The sequence below is a fragment of the Pocillopora verrucosa genome, chromosome 3, assembly GCF_036669915.1.
Source record: "Pocillopora verrucosa isolate sample1 chromosome 3, ASM3666991v2, whole genome shotgun sequence".
Taxonomy (NCBI): Eukaryota; Metazoa; Cnidaria; class Anthozoa; order Scleractinia; family Pocilloporidae; genus Pocillopora; species Pocillopora verrucosa.
Window position 1 is genome coordinate 24,332,227 of NC_089314.1, and position 16,135 is coordinate 24,348,361.

At 35.7% G+C, this 16,135-nt stretch overlaps 2 protein-coding genes across 2 annotated transcripts; one reads left to right on the top strand and one right to left on the bottom strand.

Moving 5' to 3' along the window:
• Positions 1-1,042: 1,042 nt before the first annotated feature.
• LOC131773715 (calbindin-32-like) lies at positions 1,043-8,117 on the top strand. The gene is made up of 10 exons (XM_059089661.2): positions 1,043-1,220; positions 1,330-1,400; positions 4,555-4,644; positions 5,073-5,165; positions 6,003-6,137; positions 6,472-6,527; positions 6,994-7,033; positions 7,341-7,397; positions 7,738-7,809; positions 7,933-8,117. The coding sequence occupies exons 1-10, from the start codon at positions 1,121-1,123 to the stop codon at positions 8,053-8,055; spliced, it is 837 nt and encodes a 278-aa protein (XP_058945644.1). The 5' UTR covers positions 1,043-1,120; the 3' UTR covers positions 8,056-8,117.
• LOC131773727 (secretagogin-like) lies at positions 8,094-15,750 on the bottom strand. Its single transcript, XM_059089669.2, has 11 exons — positions 15,583-15,750; positions 15,416-15,474; positions 13,614-13,700; positions 13,356-13,442; positions 12,633-12,689; positions 10,883-10,981; positions 10,448-10,500; positions 10,020-10,059; positions 9,770-9,817; positions 9,492-9,560; positions 8,094-9,036 (listed from the first exon to the last, which is right to left on the bottom strand). Exons 1-11 carry the CDS (start codon positions 15,653-15,655, stop codon positions 8,926-8,928), a joined length of 783 nt encoding a protein of 260 aa, XP_058945652.2. The 5' UTR covers positions 15,656-15,750; the 3' UTR covers positions 8,094-8,925.
• Positions 15,751-16,135: the final 385 nt, after the last annotated feature.

The window sequence follows — 16,135 nt, forward strand, 5'->3', positions numbered from 1 at the left end:
ATCGGTACTGATAATGAAAGTTGAAAAAAATTAGTCATTTATTTTATCAAACTTTTTTATTTATTTTACTGTCATACAAGTACATTTAAAAAGATTGGCAACTCTTAGCCGTCTCGCCTACATTCACCAAAATTTTAGGCTTCTTTAGCTTGTTTCCATAATGCGTTGTGGTTTTCCTTATCTCCGTTTGTCAACTTTTGCATCGTACGAGGCAATGTGACTCATTTATTTAAGATGCGAATTTAATTTGATGTTGACCAGTTGTTAAATTCAATAGGAGTCGTCGCATTATTTTTTTTTATTTTATTTTTTTTTTCGCTAGCGTCTTCTATCCACTTGACTCGAGTAAAATCTCTCCCCTCTACTTCAACCTTCAAATCTGTTCACTGTGACCGCAACATCGTTTCAAAACATGAACTCTATTTTGTTACTATGTTAACGGTTCGCTTCAAACAATTTAGGTAAAAATCTTTTTATGTAAAGCACTACTGATCCCGAAAAGTCTGACATATTTCCATTTCTTCGACTGAAGGCGCGTTCCAGGTCTCATGAATTATACAGAGACATGATACTCGTGATTTAGAAAAAAATCCTACGAGAAGATGTGTCCATCGGTAAGAAAACAAAGAAGAAAGAAAAATTAAATCATTCACGAATTCGAACAGAACATTTGAATAGCAACGTTTGGACCTTTTGTTCAAACTAGAATCTAAAACAACCATTGGTTGATTTGCATATCTGATTTGCATTAGATTCAAAACAAAGCTCCTTTGATGTGTGTTTTTATCTTTTGACCCTTTTTCTCTGGTTTCAGAGACCACCTTGGTGATTTTAAGTGCATTTTTGCCTTTCGTTCTCCACATTACTCTCCTGAAATGTAATCGATACCCACTTATTTAGAACTTTGGAAGAGGTAATCCTGCTAGATGCGCTCTCCTTCAGAGTTTTTGTTTAAATTTGCGTGGAGTCATTACACCTGTCTCAGGCACTCAGACGTAAACTTGAATATTATCAGCGGGAGAGACAAGCGCCCCAGCACGCATGCGTCAGGGTTGTACACAACATTAAAGATCGCTTCTCGCTCAGAGCGAATGTTATTTTGGTCTTGCGGGCAATCATCATGGAGGCCGGTAAGGATGCTTGTATGCTGCAATTTAATAGCGATGCGAAACTAACGTCAGAAGAATTCGTGAAAGTCTTCAAGGAATTTGACAAAGACGGTAAGAATTAACCAAAGTAGAATTAAAAATTGCCTATCTCGAGCGTGTTGAATGAACGATTAGTTGAGTCACAAAAAAAAATTTTCTGGCATCCCTCTTTTGTTTTCAGGGAATGGTTACATAGAAGCAGACGAGCTGAATACGTTTTTGGTGACTCTCCTGCAAGAGACAGGCAACGAGGTAATAAAAGCGCTTTACACGGTGACATATATTTGTTTATCACATTGAATTTTAGAATATTTAGGTACGAACTGTGAACCTGAGGCTTTTTCACCGCACTCTGCGAATTGTTCAAATGATCTTGTAAATCGCTGTTAATATATGTATCTTTTTCCTTTAAAGCCCAACAAATGTGAATATTCTTGTCGTATCAGGTACTCACACTGGCAAATTTTCATCTCGAGATCTGTGATTTTAATAACTTCCAGGGGCGATCTTGTATAGATCGTCGTAAGCTTTTCGATGTTTTCGAGGTCAAGCGGTTAAAATAGTTTTACTGATCCATGAGGATTTCCTATTTTGAAGTGTTTCTCATATAATTTTTTTTTATTATTGAACAGACATTCAATTCTTTTAAACTGGCTCGCTTGTAATATTTAGCTTAGTTGTCCGTGAATATTGCATAAATTTAATCTCGCGTTGTAATTTTCATTTAATTTAATATGCAGCAATTACAAAACCAATGTTGTTTTGCTTAGAAAATGTTAAATGATTTAAATACAGAATCACGGCCATGTATTTCTTACCCGCCTTTGCTCACGTCATTACGCGTTTCCTGCGGTATTTCTTAAAATTTTTGCCCTGCTGAATGCATTAATAAAATGTTTACAAAAGTACCTGAAAGTTTACAGATTAAATACTGTATTTTATGAATCCTTTTAGTAGTGAGCAGTTGGTTCTCGTTATGTTTAAGTTTTCCAACCTAATAACTATTTAATGAATTTTGGGTTTTTTCTCTGAGCGAGCTAATTACAGAACGATTCATTTGGGATTCGAAAACAGCTATCTTTTAGCACGAATTTCACATTTGCAAAAGTACTCAGTGAATTGCATTTTCAAGACGAACTGATCTTCGGCAAAGATTTAATCGTGAAGGCGTTTTACGCATTACCTTTATCACGCCGATCTTTCGTAATTATGACAACAAAGCAGATTTTATTGGTCGAAGAGCTTTTCCATACGATGCACATTATTTATTTATGGAGACGCTCGCTTACTTTCAGTATTGAATTTTTTCCTATGAATTTTTTCCACTTTTGCAAAATAAAATATGGAAAGATCTTATTGTTTCGTTTTGACAAGTCTTTATATAAAAAGTTATTTTTATGAGCCTTCTAAAATCTCATGGGATCGTGTTCCGCGATCAATGATAAAAAACGATGCCAAAATAAAACAAGAGTCATGAAATATATAGATGTTGCTATTTTTACTAATTTTAATCAGTGCAGCTTAACCTTAAATGATTTGTAAGCCTATAGGGACGATAGAGACGTTTCAATTGTTGTTATATGTACTTCGTTTCGGTAGTTTACGGTGGAACTCAAATGGGCTCATGTGAAACCTTACTGAGTTGTGGACGAAAAAGAAAAAAAACATATATAGATATATATAGATAGATAGACAGCATAGTAAAATTTACTTAAAAGTATTTCCAGACAAGTGTGAGGGCGTTTTTGTTTATTTATCCAGAAGTATCTATGGACTGCATCTCATCGCACTGTGTTGATAATAAACGAATGTAGCAATTATCGTTTTAAGGGTGATTTTCTTGTTCCTTATTAATATTTCAGAGAGGCTACACCGCAGAATTATCTTCGATGCCTTATCAAAATACAATGGCCATTGTAAATCTGCTCTCGTTGCGTTGGTTGGAATTATCGCCATAGATATCGGGTCATCGACCCTACGTTCAAAACGTCAATCAAATGCTATTTACTTTCTTTCGAATTTTCAAGAATTATTGGAAGACACTACTTGGCGTACATTTTTTCTCCTCTTTACAGAATCCAATTTCGACCTTAAAATGAAGAAAATACAACCAATCACAGTTCAAGCTATCGAAAATTGTTACGTCGCATTTGAAGAACGCCTTTCAAAATAAAAGTAATTTCTGACTGATAACATTAAAAAATCTGTCAAATCCGTTGCACTTTCGAGGTTTTCCGGTAAAAAAGAATGTTCAGTTGTAACCAAAGTAACCTTGGAATGATCTTATCTTATCAAAGAAACCCTTTTTGTCGACTAATGTGGCTTTTTACTTTTCGTTTTGTTTATGCTAAATTGAATAATGTTCCTGCAGTATTACACTATACGTTCTCCCCTCGACCGTTTTGTGTACGTCTTGGAAAATAAAGAACTTGAGGAAATATATCATGAAGGAATATGCAAAATGTGAAAATTTGTTTCGAACGCGGTTAGCGTTCAGTGTGGCTTTAGATTTACCTATATAGTTCGCTCTCCATGAACGAGCAGGCCGTTTGTGGTTAAAAGTTAATTGAATCAATAATTTATAAAGGTATCTCTTTAAGCGATCTTCATCAAAACACTGGGGGACAAATGTGGCTAATACTCACAACGGGTGATGTAAAATAGCGCGTATTGAATGGCTAAATCGGTATCTCATGAATAGCTCCTATTTGGGCACCATTCATGATGATCCTTCTTTCACCCTTTGTGGGAATTTTTTTCTATATATCACCCATGATTCTGTTTAATTTTTGCGGTTATGCAAACTGCTTCGAATGAGAGTATGAAAAGGACTATTTGGTAGCATGTTGAGTTTGAAATTGATCACAGCTCCTTGCAGACTGAGAGGTAATTATCGATATCATGTCTTTTTTATTAAATATAAAATAACCAATCACAAATGTATCAGTGTCGCGAGAATTTCGGGCGTTTTCTCTCACGCCTCTTCCACAAGTATCCGGAAATTTTTGACACGGAGATTATTTTTTTACAAGTAAAAAAACTAGACAGACGTCAACGGCGCCTTAATGGTTTAAGGTTCTTCTCTGATAATATGCTGTGTATAGATTTGTACTTTAGCGAGTCGTATTGTGAATGTTAAAATTATTGATGAAATAAGCCTCAAAGCATCTCAGATGTCTGATGAGCAGATATACCTTTGGAGCACAATGTACATCCAAATTTTGGGGATAGTTGGCCATGAAGAGGCGATTTAATTGAAAAGTTATCACACAACTTACGAAAGGCGCAGGAAAAATATGATATTTCTTTGCCATGCTTTGAAGTTTGGGCAAACTACTGTATAAAGCCTCATTGCTCTCGGGAAGTAAAAATTGAGTAAACGTCTCTGCACTTTTTCCTTTTGAAGACACCATCACCAGAGGAACTTGAGAAATTCAAGGAGTATGTGCTAGAAAAGTATGATGACAACTGTGACGGCAAAATAAGTATGGATGAGGTAAGCACCAGAAGTGTACCATTAATTAACTTTGTGGCTTCACAAGGATACATTTGATGTAACTGTTATTTCATTTTGTGCGCCTCAGGTGAAAACCATTATAACTTGACTCTTAACGAGGTTCTTCTTCATGTATCAACCTTCTCTAAATGACTCCTGACTGCTACTCTTTTATCGTTGATGTCTTCCAATTCATGCTTAATGATCTTAATTAACTGGTAGTTTGTTGGTGTCACCGATGAAGCGACAACCAACAGTAGTTTCCATCACCTTTTGCATTTTTAGCTCGATTATTTTTGACACCCTTTCAAAGGATCAGATATTCGTGAGCAACACCTTAGCTCTTTCGACCCAAATAATGTACAAAGTATTCTCGATTTTGTTTTCACTAGAGCACTTACTTATGTAGTCTTTTCCCTGAATTTTAGCTCGAAAACATTCTTCCTACAGAGGAAAACTACTTGAAGCAGTTTCGAGCAGAGTTCTCAAGTAAGACAATGGACAGTATCCAATTCATAAAGGTGAGAAAGGAAGTCATGAATCAACTTTTATGTCCATTACACATGTAGGCGTTGTTTGTCATGGAATGTCAACATTATCCGAATTTGATAAAGCAGTGGTGATAGTTTTAAGCCCATGCATTGCTTCCTGTCATGGAGCAGAATCCGTAAGCTCATGGAAACAGAAATGGGATAAACTAACGCAGTGTCGGTACGACTACCATGTCATAACGTTTATTTTTTTGTACCGCCAAATAGTCTACCTCCGAATTCTCTTGTTAGCATCTACGAGTTTCATCTGTAATAAGTGAGTATAGGTATTATAAAATTCACGAGCTCCCCAACCATTTTGGACCGTAGGACGTTTTGTTGTTGTAAGATGGTCTTATGCAAAACTAAAGATCTAGTTTTTCTTCCAAGGAAACCTCCTCTGCTAGAGGAGGTTTTTGGAGTTGAAAAAAATAATGACTTTTCTTTTAAAAATGGAATGTTAGCATCAATTGCGGGATGAAAAAAGGAAAGCTTATTCTGGGATCAATGAAAGCAGTGGCCCTTGACTCTATACGTTACATAAGGAAAGCTTGGAAATTAAAGGAAATCGAGAAAATTAAAAGAGAGTGAATAGAGATAACTGTTTTAAATTTATTTCCAGATTTTTGCAAACGCGATGCTCATTTTCCTCTTCGAGACAAAAACCCACTTTCACTCAAAACTCTCATCTTTGTAACAGCAACTTTTCCCAAGGGAGATACTTACTGGTTACTATGAGATAAATTATTTTATATTTCATTGATCGATTAATTAATTAGTTGAATATTTGTTTTGCTGTTTTTCTTTTCCCTTTTTTTTACCTTGCAGATCTGGAATCACTATGATAGTGACAAGAGTGGGTACATGGAGGGAGACGAAATCGAGGCGTTTTTGAAAGATTTGTTGAAAGCAGACGATCAAACTGTGTCCCCGCAGCGAATTTCGGACTACAAAAATTTCATAGTAAGAATAAGCAAAATTGTTTTTTTAACTTTTCTTTTCATGTATGCAATACAAGCGTTCTAGCCGTCATAAAATGACTTTTGGTATTGATATTTTGTTCTCCATGTTCGAAGTTACTACACAACAAATATTGCTTCCAATACTGACCATTGAACCAATGAATTTTGAAATATCATGCCTACCAAATCCCCGCCCTTGAGTCCTTGTTTTTTGAATCACGAAGAGTTGTTGTTCTCTAGTACATAGGAAAGTGACATTTAAATTTGGTTCAAAACTTCTTCTTTTGACTCTTCAATGCATACAGATTACATTTTCAGAATTTTTTAATTTTTAGATGGATCGCTACGACGAAAACAACGACGGAAAAATTGGATTAAAAGAACTTGCTATGTAAGGCTTCATTAGTTTAGTATGATATTTCATTTGTTGTAACACCAAAACAATATGACTAGCAAATGATTTTACTGTCATTTAATCAATTGTGTTTAAAAGAAAAAAAGACCTCGTATTTTCACAAATAGGTAACAAAAATCAACGTTTTGGAGAAGGCATTATCAAGGAAAATACACTGTTTACTGTTCTACATTTTGGACTCTATGATAATTTATCTTGACCTGCCACGTATTCTAAAACTTACCTCGAATTATTGAAAACTGCTAACGATTTATGTAGCATGAAGTTGGTATTAGCGAGAGTTAAATGGTAGTATGTATAAGGCACAGCTGAGGAAGTCAATTCTGGTCCCCATTGGCGCAAGATACGAGTAAGTGAGAGCTCTCCAACTGCGTAGTCCATTGGAGTTCGCTTCGAGAGCCTTTTATCTAAAGCTTATTTTCAATCATCTTTTATGGTGTAGGATCCTGCCTCCTGAGGAGAACTTCTTTGCCAGGTTTCAGGTACAATATATCCGCCTCATTATGCACTAGTTTGTTTCGTTTTTCTTTCTCCCCGTTTGTTTATTGTTGTTTTGCTCTAACTTGCCGATTGCTGCGTACCACAATTTTGTCAATAAATTGCAAATAGCTTTTCAAGATTCATCGTTTGCAAGTTTAAAGGAAAAATGTGTCCATATCGTTTTCCGACAATTTCTTCTCCAAGCAACCATTAATAGAAGAATTGATCTTTAAGAATAGCGAAACTATTTCGAGCTGCCTTCAATCAAGCTACTGATAATAACCACACTCATACTACAACTATCTTTAGGGAAAGAAATGTTTATCAAAGGAGGACTTCGACGCAGTGTTCGACCATTATGATGCGGTAGGGTGTTAAAGAAGTTGATTGCGTCTAAGAGTGCGTTATCTTGTCATTGACGGTGAATTGCGGTGTTGACAAGTCACATTCGTTATTAGGCTAACGTTTTGTATGTTCCAAATTGCGTGAGGTAAAGCTGAGAAGCAGAAAATAGAAAAGAAATTGCTGAAGGATTTAATGAAAAATTCATAGTAGCCTTGCTTTAGCTGGACACATCGTGTTTCGAACACTTCTGCTCTTGTATAATATTCAGACTTTTAGCAAAATTGTCTTCGCATCTTATTTACGTCAAGAAGGAAATTAAGTTTTTGTCTTTATTTTGGTTGACGTTTTTTTTTTTCCGTAGGATAACAACGGTGAGATTGAAGGCTCTGAACTGTTGGTTCTTCTGCGTGACGTCATGAAACGGATGGGACTGGTAAGAGGAAACTCAAATCTTCGAAAGGAGTCTTTCATGTTACTTACTCTGCGCGTGATTAAATTTCGCTCGCCGTTACATCGTGTTGTATTTCACTAAATTTAATTTTTTGATCGTTTTCAGGAACCTGACAATGCTTCAGAGCTGGAAAAAATGAAGGACGTCGTACTTGGAGTCAGCGATAAAGACAATGATGGAAAACTTTCCAAAAGCGAGCTGTCACTGCTATTGTCTGACATGAATTAGTAAACATGTCTGACACGGATGAGAACCTTACAAGATAATGAAACTTTTGAATTGATATTTATTGGACGCATGTGGTATAACGACTTAGCAAAGCAAATCATGAAATAAGCCTTCTTTGATAAAAAAACGAATGGCTTGGATCTTTCCCCAGACAAATTTACTATCTGTCTACTATTCAGCCTTATCAGCATAAGGTAGTTAACTTTTATGCTACCCCTTTTCTATGTTAGTCCTCTTGCAATAATTTTTTTGTTGGGAACACTGGGAATTTCCCTTTACTTCTAAATCTCTTTGTTGAAGATTAAGACTATTTGATTCTTGAAAACTTTCCTCTGAGTTTTCTCCTGTGGCACAAACCGAGGCAGATCAGGGCAATATAAGTTTAAAAAAAAAATTCTGTCTAATTGCCCCAAGTTTAGTAAATAGAATTTAAATTGTCAATTTTAGCCTTTTTGTATGTTGAATTTGAAGCATTTTAGGAGTTTTTCTATTTACCGAGAAATCCTTTCATTTGAAAAATCTTCCGTGTCGTGAAAAATTTAGCTCAATATAAAATAAACAGGTACTTTCTGTGTAGATGTGTGTGCAAATGCTTTATTCTCTGGAGATAACATTTAATATGGCAGTAAGGTACAGAGGGAAATACCCGTCTGTTTTAGCAACTTCCTTAAGGAGAGTAACTCTCAACTGGCCGTGGAAAATTGAAACTATCTACTGATACATCTGCCTTAAGCATAAAAATGGAAAGCAACGCGAAAGTCAATCTTTAAAAACGACTAAAATTCAAAAACGGAAAGTTGTCTTAAAACGAACCCCTTAAACCCCCTTCAAAGGAAAAAAAAGCCACATTTAGTATTATGATTTGTCAGTTCATAACAGTTTGGCCAAAATGTTCTTCACTTCCTCCTTCCTAAATTTCTTGTTCTTGTCTTCGTCAAATTCCTTCATCTTTTCTTTAAACTTTTCAAAGGACTGACCCGGCTGCGGGAAACAAACAAATAAATGAATCTGCATCAGCGTTTAACTTGCAAGGAAAACATCTGAACAGATTAAGGAATTGAGTGAGGAAAGGAAGATTATTTTCGTTTTCTACTTGTAACTTTTGTTTTTGTTATTTTTTTTAATATTCAGTATGCTGTTAACACTACCTACAATATCAAGCTACCTACGTTGCCATACATTAAAAAAATTTCACAAACTCTGCGTAACTTACTGAGATATTTTCCTAAGCAACTTACTTTACGGTCATTATAACAACGCATTACAAAATTGTGGTTAGTTTTTCTTTGTCTTTATCTGGTGATTCACTGATTTTTTTTTTCTCTTTAACCCTTTGACCACTAGGAGTGATCATTGCCATTCCCCTGAGGAAATGTATAGAGAACAGTATGACAAATATGTATACCGATGTTAGGGTGTAAAGGCATATGGCTAACCTGTATTCTATCGTAGAGGTCTTTGAGGAAACCTTCAAGCTCACACCCTTCAATTTCGTTACTTTTGTCCTGAGGAGTGAGAAATAGTTATGTTCCCTACGAAACTAGCAAAAGTTTCAATACCAACGCTACCTAAAAAACCAACTCTCTTAGCAATACTAATAATCAATCCCTACAATAATAACGAGAGCCTACAATAATAACGAGAGCAAAGCTCAAAAGCCAATAGATAAGGCTAAAATTTGCAATGGTGATGATAACTATGTTTTGACGCTTACCTGGTCGTAATGTGCAAATATCTCTTCGAATTTTTCGGCAGTAAAAGCCTGGAATGTATTTGGAAAAAAGTGTAAAACAGCTATTTAAGCAAAAGATTAGAATATCCTGTTTAGACCTCTCTTTCAAAGTTTTCTTTGTTTCATCATACAATTGGGAACCTATTTCAGATACATCTCGATTGATGCAAATAAAGTAAAGGGATTTTATATGATATTTGTAAGTTAGTCTTTCTACGCGGGTTTCTCTTACCTCGTATTGCTCCAGAAAGTTTTCCTCGACAGGGCAAAATCTACAAACAAAGTTGCGTCATTGGAGATGGGTAAACAGGACGAAAAATAAGATTCATAAATATGACTTCTTACAAATTTTCAAAAGGTTTGATTAAGCTCCATTTCGATTTCTTAAGTCAAGTGTGGTTACGACTTGAATTTCTTTATTGTAACCAGACAAGACAGATTTAACTTGACTAAAGCAAACACCATACCGAAATATAGATGTTTCATGATTGATATGATTGATAGGAATTTCACGATTACTCGACTAATTATGAAAAATTAGGTGTAGAGATTGAGAACAGAAAATGTGTACTTACTATTATTCTTATGAATTATGATTCTTCTCACTATCTAAAGAATAAACGGAGATAATCGACGAATTATGTTTGGGTCTTTACTTACTTGCACATTTTATCCAGGCTGACTTTATCCCCTTGAATGTTCAGCATTTCAAACTGCGAAAAATAGCTTGTAGTGTCAACTTATTTCCGCTTTCATAACTGACTCTATAACTATGACGCATGTATTCTCTATGGTATTGGTCTTAGAAATGTTCATTCAAACACAGGTATCTTGTCTTATTTGTTTAATACATTTACTTGGAAATAATACTGGTCCATATTATATCTTTCCCGAAAAAAAAGAAAAAAACAAAAATAAAACACCGCAATAAACCAAGAAGTGTATGATCCCTCCAGAATAAAACTTGACCTTTAAAATGCATGTTGTACACCTATACATATTACGTACTAAAACAATTTTGGCTTTTTAAAATTACTGGAAATCAAAATGGAATACTAAACTATTATCAAGTTACCTGAGCCATTGATGTCTTACCATAGTTTTGATGTAATGATCAACTTTCTTTTCTAATTCTTCCGTATCCTCAGTGTCTCCCTCGCCCTTGTTCTTTGTTACAATATCGTAAAAAAATTTCTAAAAAGATTAATAAGATGTTATTATCGGAAAAATTAAGGCAAAAGGAACAGAGTTGTCATGCTAAGGTATTATTACTGTAATAGTGTAGTTTGATCGTCCGGGTGAGTGTAGTCCTGAGAAGGACTGTTGTCAGTAGTGGTGACTGACTTTTCGACAACCTGAGTGGAAGTCAGAGTCAAAAGAATAGTTGTTGTCAGTCCAATGTTCTTAGTCCAGTTTGTATAAACTGATTGGTCAGTTTTGCCGTGATGTTACTGGCTGTAAGACTCAAGTGGCGTAGGTCGGTCGTGATTGGTCAGTCTCGATCCGTCAGTAAAGTTAGGTCGTTCTGTTCGGTTCGTTTGTAATGTTAATGTCGTGGATGAGTCGTTTGTATGGTACCAGTAGTGGTTGACACCTGTTGAGGGGAGTCTGTTCCAAGTTAGTAAACAAGCTTTCTGGAGTCAGTCGTTGAAAGTAGTTGTTGCTGAAGATTAGGCAATGCACAGAACCCCAGTCGATAGCGTGTTTCGTATGTCGGTGATGTTCAGCAATGTGATTGTTGACATCGCCTTTTCTCGTCGCTCGTTTGTGTTCAGTCAGTCTAGTTGTGAGGTTTCTGCCAGTCTCACCGATGTAGGAGGCGTGGAAGTCGGAGTAATTGATGTTATTAACTGCTCTTTGCCTGTTCCTCGGTTCGTCTTGGTCTTTGACGTTAGTCAGTAACTGACGTAGTGTGATAATGGGTTTGTGAGCGACGCGGATATTGAATGGTTGTAGGATGCGCAAGATGTTCTCAGATAGTCCCTTTATGTACGGTATACTTGCTATAGTCGTAAGGGTTGTGTTGTCGTTAGCTTCGGTAGTAGTAATAGGTCGGTGAGTGTTTCGTCGGATGAAGTCTTCGTTATAGTTGTTCTTTGAAAAAACACGGTCAAGGTACTTGTTTTCGTCGGATAAGCTGTCTGTTGCATATTAGCTGCGCTCGTCGTATGAGAGTCCTGATAGTTGTGGCCTTGTGTAATGTCGGGTTGTAGGATGACTCGTCCAGTAATCTGTCTGTATGTGTCGGTTTCCTGTAAACTGTTGTCCGTAGTGAGTTGTCGTCACGGCTTACCAGGCAGTCTAGAAAAGGTAGTTTGCCAATTTCTTCGATTTCTCTAGTAAACTGTATGTCAGCGTTTTTTCCTTTAAGGTGATGGTAGAAGGAATCGATTTCGTCGTGTCGTACGACTGTGAATGTATCGTCAGCGTAGCGTAACCAAAGCGGTATCGTTTGTCGGCAAGTCGAAAGAGCACAATGTATGTATCATTATGTAAATATACATAATAAGATATATATTATTAATTTTTTAATGTACAAATCTTAAAAAAAAGAAAAGATGAAGCGTTAAAAAACGAGTGACTTATTTAATTACCAGAAAAAAATTTAGACTCATAATGTATCCATGAAATAAGCAATGCACCATACCAGCCGACAAATCTAAATGAAGACCGTTTTCTATATATATATATAATACAACGGTCACGGTTAATTGGTAACAGGACTCCGTGTCGTCCAATTCTGATCACTCGTGTGATTACAGACCGAACTGAACTCCACTCAGTCCTATTACCATAATTAATTATTAGAATCACTATCGTCATTAAATATTACTACAATTGTTACCTGCAGCTCCACTCTATCCAAATGTCCACTACTATCAACATCATAGTTATTCCAAAGCTATAAAGAAAGTATTTTATAAGTTCGAAACTGTTATATTTTGATCTTTATTTATTTATCTCCTAATTTATATATTCCTTCATTGACATCCATTTTCAAATCACCAGCGATCCTTGCAATCTGGTTGGCTCTTATCTTTTTCCCAGCCTATGAGAAACCTTTATTCAAACACGACAACCAATAATATTTCAAGGCTTGTTTAAAGTAACGCTCAAATTAGCGAAAAATGAAAGACAACTTTTTAAAAACCAGCCTAAGACTGGATCAATAAAATGTTTGTGAAAATCCTATATTTGAGCGGCTGAATTTTGTGATTTCAAAAAGGATGTAATAAAGTGGTAATTGAACTTCGTGTCGTGCAAGTTTAGTCGAAAATCATACTTGTGATTTCAAATCAAACTCGCGCTGCGCACTCGTTTTATTTTATAATCACGCGTATGATTTCAAACTAAATTGCACTCTACTCACGTCAATCACAATTATTAATCTTGTTTTATTGACAGCTATGATCTCAGCCAGTATTACCTGAGGTCGTCAGGATTACCGCGTGAGCTTTTGCGATTGTCTCGGAACAGTTGCATCTGAATCTGATCAATATCCGCTGGCCCAAAAAGACTTCACAAGAAAGTCCTAATGTACTCTAAGAAAGCACTCATCAATCTCTACCTTCATAAAATCCACGCTCGTAATTCTTGTTTTCTGCTCCCCGAATTCAACTGTTAGGAAGTTAACGGGTGCTATTTCCTTTGTCAGCTATACAAAACAAAAGCAGAGGCTTTTTAAGATATTAGCTGAATCAATTTAAAGAAGTAGCTTTTCAGTTTTTTCTTTACATAGCCACGCAATTTTAAAGAAATTATTAGTGTAACAAATTAAGTTATGCTCGCATCCATGTGACACGAAAAAAATATATATTTTTATTACCGTTGTCATAGATACTTCATCGCCATCTTGTTGTTCTTCACGGATTTTTTCAGCAATTTCTACAGCTCTGCATTTTTCTATCAGACCCTGAAGACCGGGATTGAAACGATTATGAGAAACTAAAATGCAATGAACAAATCTCTCTGAAAATTGCGAACAATTATGATACAAGAATTATAAGTTCGTTTATCAATTGGTATGCAAGTCATGCTGTACGAGGCAAGTTTAGTTGATTGTGCTCTAATGCAACATAATAATAACGGCTTAGAGCAATTGAGTGTTGAAAACCCAAAACCAAACGTGTCTAAGCGACTAATCAAATCCAAAGTTTTACATTATCATTAGCCAACGAGAACTCAAAGTTTAAGAAAAAGCAAACTGTTTGCAGCGTGGGGAATGACCACGAATGACCAAGTTGCCATTGTTTCTATTTTGGATCTGATTGTTTGGTAGGATGGCTCGAGTTTGTTGGACCAATCAGAGAGCAAAGTTAAGTAAAACCAAAGCAATCATAATAAGTTACTTTCGACGCTTAATTGAAAACTGCTCAAAAACCTCGTGTCTCCCTTCCCCCTTTAAACCACCCAGATGCGTAATTGTCATCAAAAAAATGTCTTCTCTGTTAAGTCCTAAGGCATTAGTTCAAAAATAAAACACCACAGGCTAAGACAAATAAAAAAGCCAGAGTCAAACAAAATATGTGTTAGGAAAATAATTGAAAACGGTGCGCTAAAATTGTAAAAATTTTGTTTTGCCAAAACTCTACATGAAATCAATAGCCAGTTGCTCTTAACGTAAGTGGAGAATGAAGGTTTGAATCTGAAATTGTTCAAAATTACGCATCTTACATAACTACAGCCACGATTTGATGTTCTCATCTTGTTAACGGTTTAACTTATAATGTTACGAAAACGTGTCTCCCCTCCACCATTATATGCTATTAATATACACGTAGATGGGGTGAGGAAACTAGGTGATGTAAAATTTATATGCAAAACTAACGATCTTTTTTACCGGCGCCTCCCGGGGTCGTAGTCTCTAATAATTATCCTCTATGTTTTTGAAGCAGCGAATTAAAATTTAATTATTACCATACGTCGAATGGCTCTGAGGCTCTGAGGTATAGAGAAGCCTGCACATAATACTTCAAATTTTCGAAATTTAGGTATTTTGGTTAACCAGGAAATTTCTTATCAAATCAAACGCAAAAGTTCCTGATACTGAGTTTCGATTCCCAACGGTTTATATACGCTGTCTTACGGTACAAATGTCTCATTCCTTTAGCCAAAATAAAATAATTCTCCCCGTAATGACCCCTTTTTTTATAATACAGCCAGCTGCACAATGGCTTAAAAGGACTGTTTACCATAATGGTTTTCGCAGCGAGCAATGCAGCTCGATAAATCAGGGTGAATGTTCAACTGATTTCACTTGAAATCGCATATGAAAACGTTTCGCAAACAACTTCACCTAAATTGCTAAATATCGATCGAGAAAACTGTTCCACAGGAAACTAAAATATAAAATGGCAATTGTATCTTGGCGGGTGGCAGCAGGTAATTCTTAATTTAAATTTTTTTTGACAATATTTCAGCATAGGCAATTTTAGGCATAGAAAAGTAACATGAGTTGATTTTACGGTAGAAAATTGCGACTTCTCTACGATATCAAGCAGTAGCTATAAAATTAGAAAATAATTGTTGACATAAATTGTTTTAAATGCCCGAAAATTTGTGAGATAGAAATTTTGTGATAGGAGTGGCTCACTTCTGATAAAAATATTCTTGAAAAAAAATAAATACCTCGTCCACAAATGCCTCCAAAAACGCATCAAGTTGGCTCAGTTTGATGTCTCCATCACCTGTAAATTTAATCGTCGAGTTAGAGTAAGTAAGGAGAAATATGAGAATAACAATAAAGTTCATGCAGCAGATGGTATAATGCTTTGTTGGTATAACGCTTTACTGACCGTCTTTATCGAATTTCTTTAAGATGGTCACAAATTGTCTCGACGATATCCCGATGCTGTGTTCTGAAGCCATCGAAGTCGAGAGCAAATCAATTTGTGCCTTTGTAATAAAAGCTGAAAAAATGACCAACAGAGACGATCAGGTAATACCTCCCTTCAAAACGGAGAAAAACGATTTGAGGTGTCTAAGTAAACACCTGGCATACTTTCAGCCTTCAAAAGTTAATCTTACTGGTTGAGAAGTAGACACGTGATACGCTCAGTAATATAAATTGTGTTCATATTCCAATCTCGATTTATAAATCTAAAAAAATTGTGAACCTTCTCTCTTCAAGATTTCATTTATTCAACCTTTTTCGTTATTTTTCTTATCATGTACGTTTGCTATCGTTGACATTAATTCAGTGAAAAGGTAAATATCAACTTAGCAGGTCCCTCGTTAAAATTTAATAACATAAAGTTCAAACAAGCTTTTTCCAGCCGGTATGATTTTTTCAGAATTGGCTTAACTCGAAACGCTCAAGTGGCAAAGTAGCATTGTGTAGTTTGCAAA

What these genes read in the sequence shown, in the direction of transcription:
- LOC131773715 (XM_059089661.2), top strand. Translation starts at nt 1,121, where the DNA reads ATGGAGGCCGGTAAGGATGCTTGTATGCTGCAATTTAATAGCGATGCG. An exon ending in TGCAAGAGACAGGCAACGAG is followed by an intron (nt 1,401 to 4,554) that starts GTAATAAAAGCG and finishes TTCCTTTTGAAG; the next exon opens with ACACCATCACCAGAGGAACT. An exon ending in GCAAAATAAGTATGGATGAG is followed by an intron (nt 4,645 to 5,072) that starts GTAAGCACCAGA and finishes CCTGAATTTTAG; the next exon opens with CTCGAAAACATTCTTCCTAC.
- LOC131773727 (XM_059089669.2), bottom strand. Translation starts at nt 15,655, where the DNA reads ATGGCTTCAGAACACAGCATCGGGATATCGTCGAGACAATTTGTGACC. An exon ending in AAAGAAATTCGATAAAGACG is followed by an intron (nt 15,475 to 15,582) that starts GTCAGTAAAGCG and finishes TTAAATTTACAG; the next exon opens with GTGATGGAGACATCAAACTG. An exon ending in ACCTCTACGATAGAATACAG is followed by an intron (nt 9,037 to 9,491) that starts GTTAGCCATATG and finishes TGTTTCCCGCAG; the next exon opens with CCGGGTCAGTCCTTTGAAAA.